Here is a 12,098-nt window from a genome sequence, read left to right as displayed (position 1 = left end):
AAAATTATCTAAGAGCATAATGCAGAATGATGCTTCTTGCTACATATTTCTGAAGTGGTGGTTGACTGAGTAGGTATATTCACAGATGAGGGATGTACATAGCACCTACAACGTACATTATGGGTCTTACGTTTTCCCTTCGGGTTCTAAAAAGATGAAAATTAAGCTTAGTTTTATGCCTAACAGCTAATCAGTAAGACCAGTGGGCTGCTGTCACTTTATTACAGGACCATTATTTAAGCGCTATCTTATATGTAAAATGGATTAATTTTATGATTTATTTTTCATGCAATTATGTATTTGTATCAACGGAAAGGAAAATCCCCCAAATAAATATCGTGTTACAGTATGTTCTCAGCTGTATGAGAGAAGTGACCCATATCTGCCTTAACAGGATCTAGAGCAGTTGTGCTTTTGTTTTACCAGGCTAAAAAAGAAATTCTCAAAAATAAAGAGGAACGGTAACATTCATTCTCGTCATGAATACTGCTCGGAAAGAAAAAGAACAAATTTTATCACTGCTTTGACACGAAATCCTTGACCAGTACTGTTGTGGTCCTCCTTTGCTCCTACACTGGCCTACAGCAGAAGACCTATGGAGTCTGGAGGGTGGGAGTAGCCCAAATCCTGCACTGTATTTAGCTACAGCACTTAATAAATTACTATTGATCCTACTGATAAAGCCAGAACCTTGCAGCTAGAATTAAGTGTGTCTTAAACTACGTATCTCTCGACTTTTATAATTAAGAGCGTAGCAAGATCATTGCAGTGATAGAAAACATATTTCTTTACTGGTGAAAGGCTTTGCGTCAGGACCACCATGTCAACTGCTATTTTAAGTTTGAACATAAAACATGAAGAGCACTATTGTCATCTAAACAATAAGTCCTAATGCCACTGTAGGTACTGTAGCAGCATCAATCAAGGCATCATGGTGACCCCGAGCACTAATCCTCCCCAATTCTTTCAATTTCGCTGGCAGCCGTGTCCCAGGAAGCTGTCTTCAGCAAGGCAGAAGCAGGTAAGAGAAAAACATTAAAAATCTATGTCCCATCCTGAGTTGTCGTCAGGGGGTGGTTCATCACTGTCCTCTGGGAAGCTGTCAAAATTGCTTGTGTCTGTTGGAGATGCAACCTGCAGAAAGAAAAGAGTGACAAGAAGGGGATGGTCATCAAAGTGGACCTCTGCAGACATTTCCTCTTGATCTCACAACCACGGTGATTCAAGAGTGTTCATTGCTAATTGCCACAAGCAAGAGAAGTTCTGCATTCCACAACTTTTTGCTGAATCCCAGGAGGACTTCCCACAGCTCCCTTACTCTAATGATCCAGGCCCTCTAGGATCTCTAGTTCAACAGCAACTGTCCTACCCATTGGTACAAGGTCATCAGAAAAGACTTGGAAAAGCTCTGGGCTTCCCCCCACCCTGATTTCCAATTTATGGCTCTAGGATCCTGAATTTGAGAGGCCGTGAGCTGGGCCCTGCCACATTTGAGTTTCCTGACAAGCATTGCTTGGTCTAGTGAGCCTACCAGAGAAACTCATCAACTTATCTTCCTAGGATGAAGGCCAAATATGGTGGTTTTGGTTTTTTCTTTTACTTTACAATGGTGACTGAAACTATCTTACACTGAGACATTCAATGTAATTAAAAAACCAAACCAAAAACAGACCAGCAGCTCTCCAGACCAAAATAATCAGTGTCTTGCTAGAGAGAAAATCAGTACTTTAAGCTGTACCCCAAGTAGCCAGTGCAGGCTGGAGGTGACTGCCCTTGCCATGAGAATTCCGGTCAGGAAACACTGTCATTTTTAGCCATTTCACTAGTGCAACTAGTGGAAAAGCCACAGCCAGAGACCAGCCTGCAGTCCAGGAAATGTATTTGATGCTGGATGCTGCTGTAAGCCTTGGGAAATGAGAGCTCCAGCTTCAGCTCTAAATTTAATTTGCTGCCCAGCTGCATCAGCACTTCCCTGCTGCTGAAAACATCTTGGGGAAAATTAAGACTCTTGAATACCCAAATAATTTTGGAAAAAAACAAAAACTGTAAAAGCTTAGTGGAGTACTACAGATTGATGAGATGCTTCACTGTGTACTGAATACTGTAATTTCGTTTTTTTTGAGTTATCTGTATCTGTTTACTTTGTTGGTGCTCCTCCACCCTTCAGGCCTTCACCCTTGAGGTGCTCTACACTTGTTCTCCTCCATGGTGCCATGGGCTGGACCACATCCCTCTGTTTCTCTCAGCCCACCCCATGTGAGCTCTCCCTCTGGGAGCAGAAGTGTTGGAGATGTATGTACAAGGTACTTGCTACCAAAGTGTAAGAGATGCAGCTGGTGGCAGCCGTTCACATCAGGATGCACACAAGCTGGAACTTCTTGCGAGAGCCTCTCAGCAGTGATGGACAGTGCGTAAATCAGCTTCACTGGGAGAAAGCATCTATGGAGCTCCCCAGGGCTCCTCTGCAGCTGTCTACTCTGAAAGCACCTAGCAGGCAGTTTTTTTGAGCTCTGGTTAGATGAGTCTTTAATGGAAGTAAGTCCTGCTTTGGGAAATGGATTGCATTTTTCGTTCATCTGACAAAACAAAAAGGCTAAGTATATCCAACACCTCAAAGATAGAGGGTTTTCTTTTTCTTAGAAAATATATGACTTAGGGAAAACAAGGTTGGATGAGTTGTTACTCTACTGATTGACATTATGTGATGCTAATGATGCTGTGTGTGATTTCTCACAGTTCTGAGGTTCAGGTCACCTATGTGGCCTGCAGTTCTTTACTGTTGGAGACATGGGAACAAACGTCTCTAAATGCTCTCTCCAGTCAAGAAGGGACACTCTAAATTCACCTCCGGTCCAAGAAGATAAAGTGCAAATGTCAGTATCACTTTTCTGGTTGCTTAACAACGTAAGGGCTTGAGATGAATTATGGTGCAGGGATCTGCAGGTCTTTCTCAAAGGCAGAAGCTGTGATGCCAGACAGCACATCTTTGGAAGACTCAAGAGCTTTCAAGGACAGACCCTGTCACAGATTTCTTCCGTTGTATCGAGGGTCAGCTGCTCCCTGAAGCAATGTCCTAGCAGCAGGATGTAAATTGAGATTTTTCCTAAAATTCCATGGAATAAGAGCTAAAGAGCAGCTTTTGATTGCCTCAATGGTAGTACCACATAACTGCTAATAAGGGTTAAAGAGCTGGGAAAGGCCTTTTTTAATTAACCAAAAAAAAAAAAAATAACCTAGTCTCTATGTTTAGCCCTGTTTGCTCCTTTACAGCTAACAAGTAACTAGGAGAGATGCACTGATTGAAGTTAAAATGGATTTCTTTCCCAGAGCTATGTATTTTGGGTCCCTTTTCAGATATGGCTCTTACTAACAGTTGGGACTTTTGCCAAAGCAACTGAAAAACTCATGGAAAACAAAGCTAAGCAGGACTAACAGCTTTGGTGTTGACAAGATACACTAGTTAATGGAGGAAGGTTTTGGAGAAAATCTCAGGAGTATGTCTAGAGAAGATGTTACACTTAAGAGCTCTAGAAAAGAGGTAGCTGTGTTGAACTGGGATCAGGTCAATGTATGCTTGTCAGCATTGAGTTGTTCTGGAAGAAAGATTCCTCTGAAGAGCAAAGGATGCTCCCATCTATTTTGGACAGCCTTGACAGTAGTGTGCAGGCCAAAAGGGTAACAGCAGATCACTCTCTTGGGAGCAATCACAGACATGTTCCTTGGTAGGACATCAGCAGTGCCATGAATATACAGATTTAAGGATGCCAAGAAATAATGCCAATGAAGTGAACTGGGTGTTCACAGAACACTTTTCTACTTACTGCATTGGACCCAACTGAAAAAGCAAAGAACAAGTGCTTTCCTGCACAACAGACTGGACAGCAGCCTTCCTCTAGGCAATGCCAAAGAAGCAGAGACCACTTCTGATGGTGGGGCAGCATCCCAGCTTGGGCATATCAGGAAGCAATTCATGTCCACAGCAAGGAAATACTGCTGAAGTCACTGCTGCTAGTTGTGCTGTCTGAGAGACATGCAGGGTCCATATACATACTGAGTAAAAGCAGTATTGGAAATGCTCTTACTAAACCAAAAGTTCATGAAAAACAATTAGAAAAACATATTTGGGCATTTCAGGCTACACTGACATCCTGCACAGGTAAACAAGGAATTGTAATTGAATATAAAGGAGCAAATTTGACTTTATTTTGTGATTTTGAAATGTGGTGAACAGTGCTGCTGATAAATTAATAGTCATTAAAAAGAAGCTTACCAGAAGAACTACAGTTTTGATTTATAAAACATTTATGTGTTCTTTGGGCATGCTGCTTTAGTCAGATATTTGCAAAGTCCTGCTTTTCCCCACTGACTGTCGGTAACTTCTACAGCCCATAGGGCAAAAGGTGAGGGGGGTGTGTGCTAAACCGTCTTGCTTTTTCCTAGATGGTAAGAAAACTTTTGGATGGCAGATTTAGCCCTGGAGCTGTGTCTGCCGCTGCTGCAGAAGGTGCCGGACCATGGGTAGACAGAGCAAGGGGCTGCAATTAAACATGATTGCTAATGTCATTCTCTTGGTGATCCTGCGGGAGAGGCATGGAGAGAAAGGGATTAAGTTGAAACAAGGAGGGGAGGCTGCAGAACAGAAGGGGCTAAGGTAATTTCTATCAGCTAATCCTGTTTGGTTTCCCTTTGTGGAAGGCTTTGTGGGTAAAGAGCTCACAAAGACATCAAAGGAAGAGCTTTGCTCCAAAGGAAAATGAGTCGAGCCGTCTCTCCATGTCTGTTCCCAGTTAAACATAAACTAAGCGGTAACAGGGCTTTTCATGTAGGACACAGACACAGGAAAAAAGAAAAGAAAGAAGGAAAGGTTAATGCAAAAGAAAAGGGAGATGGCATACAAATCCCACTTGCCTTACCAAAAGAAGTAAGAATAAAGGAGAAAGAAAGAGAAGGGATGAAAGTGGCAGCTCTTCACTGTGGCAGTTCTTCACTGAAATGAGAAAAGTAAATGAAGATGAAGTAGATGAAGAAATAAGTGGAGCAGTTGTAAAAGAGAAAAATGTGTAGTAGTGCATGATCCTGCCCTGATTTCCTGCTGCTTAGGGCATTTCATCGCAGTCATGCTCTCGCCAAACTGCCTTCTCCTGGAAGAGACTGCCTGGAGACCAAATAAGGCTGGAAATGGCTCGACTTCTTCAAGCATCTTCAGAAGAAATAGAGCACATGCTGTTGCCACTTGACTGCAGTGTACTAGTGCCTGCAGCTTGTAACATTCATGCAGAAGAAACTTACTGGCTGCGAAGGAGAAAATAATTAAGAAAACTTACACTTGGTATTATAGGAGGTGTCAGTGTCCCTTTTCGTAACCCTTCCCAGTTAAAGCCTTCAAACCATCTAGAAGGGAGGGAATAACGAAACAGTTACACATACAGTGAAAATCTCTCTGTAGCACAAAATTAAATTCAAATTGCTTAAACAGTGGGTTTCATCTCCTGCAGTCATCATTTTCAAATTTTCTAATTAGCCTTAATAATTCTTCCTGTCAACTTTATGTATGTTTTTTTTTTGGGACTGAAAATGAAGTGTGTGTAGCAACTGAGTGGTGATAGTACAGATCACCAGTGCTCAGAAAACTGTTCCTCACTGCATATGTCCTGGTAGCTGCTCTTTTCTTTCTATAGAGTCGATCCATCCCATATGAGACCTCTAATGTCCTTTTTTCATGCAAGACTGGGAGCTAAGGGCATGCACAGGGATGTCCTCCTCCTGGTCTGGGTACTTCAGGTTTGCTCAAGCCATGGCAGCTTAGGAGGGTGGATGATCCCTGAGCTGAGCCTTCAACCCATCCACATAAAATGTCCATCCAATCCACTTCTGTTGCTTTGGGTATGGGAGAAGGACCAGCATGGATGGGTGAGAAGGCCTGCTTCTGTGATGGGTTTCTAACTTGTTCTTATCCTGCTCCAGCAGGAACTTGTAAGACATCACTTAACTCTGCCATCAGACCAAAAGTGATGATGAATTAATGCTACAGGTAGAGAAAAAGTGTGTTGGGCTGGGGGGAGGAAGGGAAATTGAAGAAAACCCTGGAAAGTGATTCTGCAAACCAAAAAAATCCAAGCAGGCAGTGGCTCAACTGGATTACTTTCAAGTGCTCTTTTGCATTAGACTAAGGCATAATGGTCAATGTGCAATGCATTTTGCTCAGAGGCAAGGCTAGAATCTATACCAAACACTGGAGGGAAAAAAGTCTGATGGAAATTCAATTAGAGTCTAAAGCATACTAGAAATTATTTTGCAGAAATATGAAGTGTTTGAAATGCATGTTTCTGTGGGTTGGATCTAATGATTGGTGGAGACGACACTTACTTGTGCTTTTGGATATCTTTCACTCCATTTTTCAAATTCCCTAACCTTTCTGATGGATTGTCCCTATAAAACAAATAACAAATTGGTTACTTTTTTAATCCTTCTGAATAACTAATTTATTTGCAAACAAGATCAAGGTAATTGTATTTCATGTGCTTACCTGCATAGCTTTTTAATTAAATTAGCAGCATTTTTGGCAATCTTCTTTGGAAATTCAATCATGTCTATTCCCCTTAGTATGATGTTATAGGTCTTCATGGGGTCTGGGCCTGAGAAAGGGGGACTTCAGAGGCAGAAGAAAATAGAGAAGATTAAAAGCTTGTCTTTAAAATAGTATTGAGGATTAAAAAAAAAAAATAAAGACTCCAAAGCAAAACAGTACCCTACTGAAATGAGAAAAGGTAGATGACAACAAGCAATGCTTTGCTTTCTATAATCTTAACAATTTCTCAGCCAAGGAGCTCTGATACTGTCTGGATTTCAGTAACACTGGCTGCAGGGAAGTATCAAAGAGGAAAGCTTTCCAGAGCAGTACATGCTAAACCTCTTCTTTCCATAATAGCCCATGTACCAATAGTGTGAGGAACAAGGGTCTGAGCAATGCTTGCTGGCTTACGATGACATGACACGCTTTCAGTGGGGATTAATTAGGTTTCCATCGGTTTAACAGAAAAGTGGCTTGGGTCCATCCCCAAAGGATAAGCAGGTTGAGGTGATGCATCCTTTTCCAGCTCCTGCATCCTGGGAGTGAGTGATGAGGGATGAGATGAGAAAGTGCCAGGAAACCTCTACTGTCAAAATCAGCAGTAATATATACATCCAAAACTACGTAAGTGAAGGGATGGATATAGGGACTCAAGTCCTCATGGTCTACCTCCTCCTTTCCAGGCATGCAGCAGCCCATCACTGCACCTCCCCATTTAAACTGCAAATCCTTTTCCTTTCACCACCATATTCAGCTTCCTTAGGGACAAAAATAACTTTTTGGTGTAATTTTACATTTCATAAAAAGCCTGCTTATGTCTTGCCCTTTGAGAAGTCTGCATGGAAGCTGTGATTTAAAGTGGAAAAACTAATTATTAGGTTCAGTAGCACAGTGCTGTGCCACTACAAGCTCACACAAGCTCTGAACCTTCCTCTAGCCTAATCAGGGTGACAACAGCAGAAATATTTGGATCTATTTTCACCAGTGGTGCCGGCCCCGATGCCCATACCTGCCAGTCAGGAGTTCATACATTAAGATTCCCAGTGACCAGTAGTCTGCCGAGATGTCATGACCTTTGTTCAGGATGATCTCAGGGGCTACATACTCCGGGGTTCCACAAAAAGTCCATGTTTTCTTTCCAAATCCTATTTTCTTTGCAAAGCCAAAGTCGACCTGCAGAAAGGAGCAGAGTACCCATCAGGGCAGAGCACGAGAGGGAATGTCAACCATGTGCTCTGCTCTTGAAGTGAAGCAAAGCAGAAAAGAGGTTTCCTCGTGGGAATATTCTCCTAACTAAAGCATTGTAGGTCATTCCAGGACCCGGCAACCGCAATGACCTCTTCGCCAATTTATCCTTTGTGATATAAAAGGAAGAGTCTCATGAAGGAAGAAGAATAAATGCTGGCACCAAGAGTTTCTTGGGAGGTGGAACTTTGTATCATTCTTTTTTGCTGTTGTGTTTTTGTTGTTGGTTTGTTTGTTTCAACTCCCAGCTTTAGCATGAGCAAGGAACTATTTAGGCTAAATACTGACCATTTTTGCAGCTACTGAAAAGCTCAGATTTCTCTCACAGGCTAAAGAATGATACAGTACAAGTGTCCTCCCAATTTGCTTGAGGCTGTTTGAATGTGCTGGTGGGATCACAAAACACAGCATGTCCCTATAGCAGTGCCCTTATGGCATCAGCAAGTATGGAAAATCAAATTATATTGGGACCTCAAGCTGTCCTTTGGGGCGCAGGCAGAGCTCATATTAATAGGCTTACTGTATTTCTAGTTCTACCCCTCTGCCCTTCCTTGCCTCGGTGCCGTGATGGCCCAGAGCTGTGGTCTGTAGCAAACTCTGCTGTCCCTTCATGGCTGTGAGATTCTCCTACACCTGCACTGGTCAGGAGCAAAATGTCCTACATGGTTACAGTCCCACAAAGGATCTGGGACACTTCTTGTGCTATAATGGTCATATCTGGGGGGAGATCAAAATGTCTGAGGAGCTGGGGGGCAGTGATGGGACCAGCAGACACCCAGGTCCAGATCCTCCTGAGGCAGAGAGGACAGTCCTGCACTTAATGGCCCTCTATTAACCAAAAAATTGCTGGAGCTCCCCAGCCTTAGCAAAATGCTATAGAGGATAATTTCTGACGTAATTCACTAGGCTTAGTGTCACGGTGAAACATGGTGGCTGCCACCAGCCTATAAAGGTCCATGATGACGATGGTCTGACTTACTGCTCCTAGCTGCTGATGCCACTCCCAAGTTTCCCTTCCCAAAGGCAGTGAAGAGCCCTCAAGCCAAGAAGCAGAGACCTTGGCCCCCTGTGACTCTTAGGTAGGGCATCAGACCCTCCTGGATGCAGCTCTTTTTAGGGGTGTGTTGCTTCTGACGGCTTACCAAGTGCTCACATCCTCCAGCACCTCCCACCAAGGGAAGTCTTTCTTTTCTTTTCCCCTTCTCCATGGAATCACCTGGCCATTTGGGATACACCTTACATTCAGGGCACCTCTGCACTGATTTTCAAGGCAAAAAAGTAATCTGAGTGAATAGTGCAGTACAGTGAAACTCATCAGGAACTCCCTAGTTTACAGGGTAGAGGTCTTGCACGTGCTGCCATCCTGGTTTGAGGAGATGGGTCTTGCAGGGGGGGAGCACCAAGAAAGACCATGACCTTCTGGGAAGACCAGTTTCATGCAGAGTCTTATGCAGTTGTCCCAGAGGAGCTTGCACAGGTTATCAATGCTAAAACACAAGTGGCCCTCCTAAAGCAAGAAGCTGCATTGGCCAGTTCAGCAACACCATCCAGAGCAATTAATAATAATAATTTCTTGCAATGATAGAGTCATGAATAATATTTCCATTTTCCATTAAGAATGAGTTTATAATTGCTTACAGAAAGGATCTGACATAGAAACAGTAGTGTACAAAATCTGTTTCACCAGTCACCTCTAAAGCCCACAGATGTAAGTCTTCCTGCTCTCCCACCAATACACTTCTTTTCAAGTTATCTATTAGTCTTTCAGTAGCATCAAAACAGTTAGGTTGATGTCTCCTGATGCTCATTTTGAAAGTTTTCCACTTCAGTAACACAGATCTGAATTTTAAGCCAGAATTAGTGTTTCCCAGCTCAACTGTACCCTGAGCCTCAGCCTGCTGGAGGTTGGGAAAATATCCTCGTGGTGGGTGACAACACCCTTGCCCTGATCTCATCTCAGCATCTACTGATGGCAACCATCAGAGACAGGACTCTGAGCTGGGAAGACTTTGCTTCTGACTCTCTGTGGCTAATCCTGTATTCTCCTCTATCCCTAACATCAGTTAGCAGCAGTGACTTTCTTTGACAAACCAGATGTTGTAGGCACTCACCAGTTTGGCATAACCTCGATGATCCAGAATGAGGTTTTCTGGCTTGAGGTCCCTATAAATGATCCCTTTGGAATGCAAATAGGCAAAAGCTTCCACCACACATGCTGTGTAAAACCTGGTTGTCGAATCCTCAAATGAGCCTCTACATAAAATGAGAGAGGGAAAGGGGATAAAGTGATTAGATCTCTTCCCTTATTTGACTTCACTCTACTGTTAAAATATCTATGCAGTTCAGTAGAATCACTCTAATACCTGGAAAGTACCTGTTGCTAAACTCACCTTTGGCCAAGCCATTATCCATCATATTTGAGAAGTTGTGGCAGTTGGGTGAAATTCCTACTGACTGGAAAAGGGGAAACATAACCCCCATTTTAAAGAGGAAAAAAAAGGAAGACTCAGGGAACTACCAGGCCAGTCAGTCTCATCTTGGTGCCAAGCAAGATCACAGAGCAGATCCTTCTGGAAACTGTGTTAAGGCACATGGACAATAAGAGGGTGACTGGTGACAGCCAACATGACTTCACTAATGGCAAATCATGTCTGATAAATTTGTGGCCTTCTATGACGGGATAAGGGAAGAGTGACTTATGTCATCTACCTGGACTTTTGCAAGGCATTTAACACTATCCTGCACAACATCCTTGTCTCTAAATTCGAGACGAATTTAAAGGGTGGATCACACCAGAAGTGTTCAAGGCCAGGTTGGATGGGTCTTTGAGCAACCTGGTCTAGTGGAAGGCAGGGCGTTGGAATTATATGATCTTTAAGGTCCCTTCCAACCAAAATTATTCTCTGATTCTATGATTTCCATCTCTGAAGTTAGCATCTTTGCCCTCAATCCACCTTCATAGCAAACATTCATATTCAAAATATTTTAGGTTTCATTTTATAGTTCAATCTCATGGAATTAAAATGTACAAATGATTATCCTATAAGCAAAAGGTGATTTTTTTATCATAATATTTGACTTTTGGGTGTAAAGCTATTTTAAGCTGTAGAGATCAAGAACTCCCGTACTAATATTCTTAACCAAGACAAAAGGCAGAAAAATTGCAGTTGCTAGGACTTGAAGTGTTAAATGCAAATTCAGCATAAACTGCACCATATCCTCCTGCCCTCCAGGAACTGGTGGTGGGAGCTGGCTGAGCTCAGAAGCACATCTAAGCTAGGTGGCAGCAGAACCACAATTTAAAGCTGAGAGAATTAACAATGAAATTATCAGGATCTGACTAAGACAATGAAAAATACAACCTGGCACTGCTAACTTTGCTATGCTTCTTGTTTTAATGGTCCAGAGAAGGCCTGCTGTTAGGAAAAGCGAGAATTGAAAAAAATTCATTCTAGCTAATTAAAAAATAATTTAATCTTTGATTTCTGGTCAGTCCTTTGGATGCATTTCTTTCACTTTCCAAATTTAATTATGTTCCAATTTTGAGCCTATTACATAGTTACAGGCAATTCACCTCACCTTTTCCTGCCCCATGGATATATTATGTGCACGTCCTGCATACACCTGTGCAACCCACCTGCCACCTACCCACACAGAACCAAAGCCAATTGCTGCAAGGTCAAAACCTCCTAAGGCAGGAAATACCAGGACCACATTTGGTTGTGCATTACAGTGTCGTATGTAATTACACACTTTCCTATTTTTTTCCATGTCACTTCTGCATCCTGATGGTGTAGTGCTCCTTGAGAGTGAGGACTTGATGCATGATTCTGTTTCCCACTTTGATGAGCGGCCCTCGTGTGCTATGCAATATCTGGACTATAAGCCTAGGCAGAACTATTGATTTCTTCCTGCTTATTGCTGTCATAGCTGACTCTGTCATAAATATTAAGAAGTATTAATAGATACTATTTATGACAGTGCCTCCATGAAAGAGGTGGATGTTGTTATTCACAGTTACTGAGGGTGGACAGCAGAACAAACATTGAGATGAAAAAAGCAGGTCTTTCTCTGGGATGGGAAATTGTGATTTTTTAGATGATTTGGAATAAGTCTGTATTTTTTTACCCTGAAAAGGCTCTTTTCTATGGATTTCATTTGCAACTGTGAACTCTCACTAATGCAAGTGCTGCCTTAGGGCCTTGCTTTATAAAATCCAGCGTCTAAAATGGCCTTTTAGGCAGCAATGCCTAAAGGTGTTGCACTAGAAGGACTCTACCTC

At 42.5% G+C, this 12,098-nt stretch overlaps 1 protein-coding gene across 1 annotated transcript in view; it reads right to left on the bottom strand.

The window, feature by feature from the left end:
- Positions 1-731: 731 nt before the first annotated feature.
- PRKG1 (protein kinase, cGMP-dependent, type I) overlaps positions 732-12,098 on the bottom strand; it is a 16,442-nt gene continuing 5,075 nt past the window's right edge. Inside the window, exons 4-9 of the mRNA XM_010020874.1 lie at positions 9,928-10,069; positions 7,581-7,744; positions 6,527-6,649; positions 6,367-6,429; positions 5,325-5,391; positions 732-1,134 (exon numbers count right to left, since the gene is read on the bottom strand). Of these exons, the coding sequence (XP_010019176.1) occupies positions 1,036-1,134; positions 5,325-5,391; positions 6,367-6,429; positions 6,527-6,649; positions 7,581-7,744; positions 9,928-10,069 (658 nt within the window). The 3' untranslated portion in view covers positions 732-1,035. The remainder of the gene's footprint in view (positions 1,135-5,324; positions 5,392-6,366; positions 6,430-6,526; positions 6,650-7,580; positions 7,745-9,927; positions 10,070-12,098) is intronic.

The sequence above is a fragment of the Nestor notabilis genome, unplaced genomic scaffold (genome assembly GCF_000696875.1).
Source record: "Nestor notabilis isolate BGI_N333 unplaced genomic scaffold, ASM69687v1 scaffold6088, whole genome shotgun sequence".
Lineage (NCBI taxonomy): Eukaryota > Metazoa > Chordata > Aves > Psittaciformes > Psittacidae > Nestor > Nestor notabilis.
This window is presented reverse-complemented; position numbering and strand designations above follow the sequence as displayed.